The sequence below is a fragment of the Nycticebus coucang genome, chromosome 12 (assembly GCF_027406575.1).
Source record: "Nycticebus coucang isolate mNycCou1 chromosome 12, mNycCou1.pri, whole genome shotgun sequence".
Taxonomy (NCBI): Eukaryota; Metazoa; Chordata; class Mammalia; order Primates; family Lorisidae; genus Nycticebus; species Nycticebus coucang.
The window spans coordinates 99,272,123-99,278,434 of record NC_069791.1 but is presented as its reverse complement, the minus strand read 5'-3'; the positions used below and the strand labels follow the sequence as shown (position 1 = coordinate 99,278,434).

The 6,312-nt window shown below is 46.8% G+C and overlaps 1 protein-coding gene across 1 annotated transcript in view; it reads right to left on the bottom strand.

The window, feature by feature from the left end:
• Positions 1-269: 269 nt before the first annotated feature.
• Positions 270-6,312, bottom strand: part of PDPK1 (3-phosphoinositide dependent protein kinase 1) — an 87,159-nt gene continuing 81,116 nt past the window's right edge. Inside the window, exons 13-14 of the mRNA XM_053555356.1 lie at positions 6,089-6,241; positions 270-5,751 (exon numbers count right to left, since the gene is read on the bottom strand). Of these exons, the coding sequence (XP_053411331.1) occupies positions 5,635-5,751; positions 6,089-6,241 (270 nt within the window). The 3' untranslated portion in view covers positions 270-5,634. The remainder of the gene's footprint in view (positions 5,752-6,088; positions 6,242-6,312) is intronic.

The following is a 6,312-nucleotide window of genomic DNA, read 5'->3' as shown; positions in this document are numbered from 1 at the left end:
CCCGCCCACAGGTCCGCCCTCGTAAGACGCCAGCCTGGCGTCACGCGGGAGGCGGAAATTCCGGTCCGGAAAAGCGGCCGTCAGTCCCCCTCTTCCGGCCGGGGCGGGCCGCTTGTAGCCCCGCGCCGACGTGGGCAGCCAGCGGCGGAGCCTCACCTCGGGTTCGGCCGGGCTCGCCGGCCTCAGCCCATGTGAGCGGCGCGCGGACGCCGATCCCGCCCCGGAAACCCCAGATTGCGGTCAAAGGAAGAGCCACGCCAGCGAGAGTCTACACTCTACATGCTTTTATTACAAGACTACCGAGCATACGAGGAAAATTCATCATCCGGTAACTACACCTAAAGCACAAATATTTGGAAAAAGGAATAAACATATTCATTAAATTATATGATTAAATCATTGACCAAATAGAAAATTTATATAATAAAGCCAGAAAAAAATTGTAAAATATAGTTTACAATAATTATTCACATTCAAGGCTGTACATCAATACATACAACAACGTGGCCCCGAACATGAATTCAATCCAAATAATTCATATATTAGAATTTAAATAACACAGACTGAACTAGAGGCCAACAATAGCCAGCAAATAACCTTATATAAGAATAAAAATACAAAAGTGTATATTCTAATATCATTGCATTATTTGTTTCCGTAAGTTTTCTTGTAATTTTTGCTTTGCCTGTACATCACAGTTACAGCCACAGATCAGGTAGAGAATATTATACATGTCCTGACTGCCACCAACCTGAAAGATGGCTAAACAGATTATTGATTCATCCTATTTCATGTTGTTAAGGAACAACTACAGCAGTTCCAAATACTGTAGTACTTAATTTTGCCAACGTCCAAACTTAGTCATAATACTTTCACCAGCAAAATGACCCCTCTATTAAGTCATTCAGCCAGATGATTAGAGTAGGGTGGGTTACACAGCTTAAAAAAAAAAAAAGTTTGCCTTTTGTAAAAAGTTTTCTGTACATAGTTTGGTGTTTCTTCATATTGAAGAAATGAGTTATGGGGAAAATTCAGGTGTCCACGGAGGCTCATTCAGTTGCCCACCATGGCCATCTCAGCAGCAGATAAAACTGCTCTTTGCTGGGAACAATTTCCCAGACAGGCTCTCCACAACCCCGCAACCTTGGGCCAGAAGGCTCTGGAAACTATTTCAGCCCTGATTCAAGGGCACCTGTGATGCCTATTACCTAAGAAGAAACGGCCACACCCAAATGAGTCACTCTCGGTTCACGTTAGGTTTGAACAGAGAGAAAATGGAAAAAAGCCAATGGTGACATCTCCAAGAACATATAGTACCTTCACCATATTCTCACTGCAATTTCAAGCTCTATAAGTCTCAGTAGTGAGCGATCCAAGTCTGTGGGCCAGCCAAAGGAGCAGCCTTGGGGTGTCAGAGGAGGTCAGGAAACCTAATTCTGCACAATTCAGCCATAATCTCAGAGTGAAGTAGCACTGAGTGTGGCACCTAGAAAAATCCCTCAGAATCAACCTGAGGACATTAAGAATGCAACCAAATTTGGGCGGTCTGCACTTGAAGACAAATAGGCAACGTGTAACACTATGGGGCAGGGGGTGGGAAAGAGATGGCCTTAAATCCATACCAGCCAAGACTACCACGTCTATAATGAAAAAGCATGGCCACTGTGCTCTTCTGAACCTCTTAAGGCCTTCTTACGGAGGTGGGAGATGGGGGAGACAACAAATACACTTTCATAAAATCCAATCATCTACACAATTTCTTTCCTAGGTAGAGCTATTGCTGTTACTGATTTCAAATGGCCCAGTATACCTTGAGTCTATAAACTTAATTACCAATCACCCATTAAACATGTGGCAAGGTCAGTTCAACATTTTTTATCTCTGCTGACTGTGCTGATGCAAATTCAGTACCACTGTGGACACAAAGTACAAGATTCTGAAAATATCACCAAGCACTTAAAAGCCATAGCAGTAGGTTTGGAGGAAAACTAACATGCAGGCATAGCCAGGTTCTTGCAGCAAAAATAAGGAAACTGGCTCTTGGAAAAACCTGTCACAAATGGATTGCAATAATAACATCATTTCAGTATTTTAAAAAAGAGTGGTCTTATTCAAACATTCTTTGGAACACACAGCTTATCAGAAACTGGTTTGTTCAGAATCCATAGGATGCAGTTAAGGAGATTCTGTTAATGGAATTCTGAGCATCTAAGAATCAGGTCAAAAGAAAGAGGAAGAATATTATCTTTTAAATGAACAAACTCTTTGACCCTAAAATATCACATCCAGGTATCTAAGGGGAGGAGAAGAGTCAAAAATCAAAGATTTATAAGGATATTTATCACAGCATCATTTAAATAGTGAAAAACAAGAAGCCATGTAAATGTTTACAATAAAGAGATGGTCAGATAAATTATGATAAAATTTACAAGCATTACACTCTACAATTGTTAAAAACATGTTTTTCAATTGCTCAAGACATGGGAAAATGCTTTAAAAAATCAAGTGAAAACAGATGGAAGCAAACAGTTTATGTTGTATGTTCCCAGTTTAGTTACAAAAGCCAACAAAAGGTAGAGGGGTCAGGATATGGGAGACCTCCGGGTGTGAGCCTACAGTGGAGTTTTTTTCAGAAAAGAAATGTTTGGAAAATGTACAGAATCACACACAACTCCTGTGCGGGTACCCTGGGTATCAAAGCCATAGGGCTGTCTCTGCAATTCCTTTGAGCATGAGCCACAGGATGTCCCAAGAAGGCTGGAGTCTGTCAGGTTCCTGCCAGCTGTGGCATGTCATGAGCCATCCTCCTCAAAGCAAAATTTTAATAGGCTTCCAGCAAGTAAAGCTTCCATATGGTAGCCATGCTGTGGTGCCCTCACTGGGGTGGAAAGGTTCCATCCAGGGACCACTCACTGTTCTGGCTGGTTCCACAGGAGAAGAGAAAACCCCTTGATACCCAGCCTCCTCTGTGTCGCCAGAGAAAAGCAAGGCACATTAGACGGAACAGCAACCACAGCCTCCTGGCTGCATCCTCCCCTTGGAACCAGAAGGCCACATAAGTTGTAGCCTCAGCATTTACACTTGCCCTTGCCCACTCTTAGTAACTGACACATGGTTCTCTGGATTAAACAACTGGGCACTATTTTTCTCACCTTGGATAAATCAACAATTATATTTCTACGTGTGTACATCTATATATGTGGACTGTCACGCATGTCCCATGTTAGAATATATGGTACTGCATGCCAACTGATGGGCCCTGAGGATGGGATGGTTAAAACTTCAGGTGATGTTACAGATAAGAATATGCATGGGCCTTTAAAAATAAAAAATAAATAAATAAGCAAGGAAAAAGAGTGAGAAAATAGGTGACCCGTGGAAAGGGCTTGGCTGGCATCAGCACAGGCAGGGGCAGTCATTGCAGCTGTCAGCTGCGAGCTCCAGCTCTGAACCCCTAATTCTGTGGTTTTGGAGGTTAAGATGGAGCATGTGGGTGAAGCCCAGGAGGTAGTGGTGCTATCCAGAGGGAAGAATGCAACAGAAGATTCTCCACTAGCAGCCTGGCCAGGTGCTCTTATTAAAGCCAAGTCCCAGCTCTGCTTGTTTCCCTGTGACTAGGGATGTCTTTCCTGCACCTGTGCATACAGCTAAGTGAGTCAGAAGCCTTTCTCACACACACAGACCCAGAGTGTTCTGAGAAGGGTAAAACAACTAGTAAAGGAGAGTAAGCCTGAATAGATATTCCTGAAGGAAATTGCCACGTGAGACTCATCTGACACAGGAAGCCTTGTTCAAAAGCTAAGAAGAGGGGGGACTCAGTCTCTGGCCACAGGTCTGGGGCCATGTGCTTGGCCCCAGAGTGTCCTGCTCCCTGCATTGCACACTACTCATGGTCACTGGCTCCCCTCTCTGCCCCAGCACGACAGAACAGCCCACCTCAGCACTTCCCTGGTTTAAGAGCTGCCACTCTTATCATTACTCTCAACTTGGACCTGGCCTGGCACACAGGGTGACTGATGGTCATAGGAGATTGAGGAAGTAGGGACAGAAAGGGTTATGGGAATCATTTCTATGTGGGCCTTTTGCTGGTGCCTTTGTGAAAAGTCTATAGAAATGGCAAAGTTGCTCATTTCCCTGGGCATGTTCGAGTCAGAAGCATGTCTGTAAGCAGAATGCTAAGGCAGCAATACCTGCCTCTCCCCCACAGGACTTGTCAGCTGCCCTCCAGGGACAGCCTGGGCAGGGAGAGGATGGCTGAGCCCTGCCAGGCTTCAACAGCTCTCTCTACCTGGGGAGTAGCAAGGCACAGCACTAATGCATCAGACTGTACTACACAGAAGTACACAGCCACTAAAAGCAACAAAGAGAAGCAGAGGAAACCAGACTAGGCAAGCCCAAGTTAAGTGAGTTATACTCGCCTTCCACACAGTGCAAACAGGCAAAATCCACTCTTTATGGGACTAGAGGACGTAGCAACATAATGAGGCTTTTAGATTTTCAATGTAAAGATGTAAAAACTCTGAGTTAGCTCTGAGAAATGTTTAACCACAATACAAAATGGGTGCATGTGACACTGGACGCCTGCACTCCCCGGTGCTGTCTGCAGGAATTGAAGCACTCCGATCTGTAAATCCCAGGACTCTCTCTCAGACCCTACTTCACTGATCGGGGAGGCTGCATGTTAAACCTTTCAAGAGGGTCTCCAAAGGGCCTGGGCCTCGTTCCTCCCCATCAAGGACAGCAGGCCCAATGTGCTCTGGCTGGATTCTCTGAGGCACCTCCTGGCCTCACCTGGGAATCAGGGCAAGACTCTCTCTCGTGCAATGACCCAGCAGGTGCTAATCACCCTCACTTCTGCTGGTGCCCCTCCCAAACATGCACTTGGTTTCTAGCCCCAAAGACCAACAAACTCAGTAGGACCAGGAAGTCAAGCCCTTGGGTAGTACCCCTCTTCAGCAGCCTGTTCTTGTGTCACTCCATACCCTCCTGCTCCTCACCTCAAGCAGTCTACTTGCAGACAGCACAAACCACAAAAATCCTGCCGCCAAAGCCATGCCAAGAGGCACAAAAGGGGCCCAGCCACAGCTAAGGGTCATCCACGAGGGACGCAAGAAAGGGGGCACATGCACAGAAGTAAAGAACCGCCCACCACAGGGCTGGTACCCACCCAAGCGAGACTGCGGGCACTCCCTCCCTGGTATAGAGTTCTGTGATCATGTGTCAGGTGGAGGGGAAGAGCCAAGACATACTCGGTTCCCCTTGGCCAGAAGGCATAGCACATGGCTCTGCCTGATGCTAGGAAAAGCTGGTAACACCATGTCTGTCCACTAGTCTAGGTGGGAACTGGGCTGACGTGCACAGAGCTGGGTCCCCACAGCAACAAGCATGGAAGCCTCCACGGAGCACAGAGAACAAGCAAAGCGACCCTGAATTCCTGTCTGTTATTGGTTTTGTTCTTTGTGTGGTTGGGTATTTTTTTTCTTCTTTTCTTTTAAATAAAAAAGCTGCAAGGTTTCCGCCTTCTGCGTTCCCCTTGAGATGGCTGGCAGGTGGTCTGGAAGCATCCCAGATGGCGGCCAAGCCGCACTGGGGCAGGTGTCCTGGCAGCAAACGGCAGCCTGGCCACAGGCCACGTCACTGCACGGCAGCATCCGGGTGGCTCTGGTATCGCTGCCTCCAAACCTCCTGGATCTTTCTGCACCATTTGTGAGCATTCCCACTTGGATCCATCAGGTAATACGTCCTGTTAGGCTGCAAAGACAGAACCCATCCACTGTTCGCAAGGGAGTCCCATCATAACTCTCACCCAACCTGTGAGGGGTTCACCATCCTGCTCCCAGCACTGCGGGGGCACCTTCTGAAAGTATGTGAGAAGATGAATGACCCTCTCTCCTTAGGTCACCCCCAAACAGAAAAACAGGCATAGGGTATCCCCAGCCCCACCTGGGACTTAGCCCCTGGGATATGTGAAAGAGGGAGACGGCTGCCTCAGGGTATTCCCTCTGGCCAAAGCACTTGGATGCTTCCCTTCAGAGGCACAAAAAGCCTCTGACCACCCTGAAACAGGAATCCTTGGGAATAGGCTCACCGTGTGAACAAAGAAAGTTTTAAAATTCTTGGCCTCTGGTCGGAGTTCTTGTGACCATGGAATTTCACCTTTCAGGACTTTGTTCACAGGATCCACATAATATAAATGTGGCCCTTCCGTGAGCAGTAACTGTCGTCGTCGTGCAAATAAACCCTGATATGAAAGAAAGAAAACCTGTTTAATCAAAGCCCCAAAGTGGGAGCTGACAGCACTTACCACTGCCT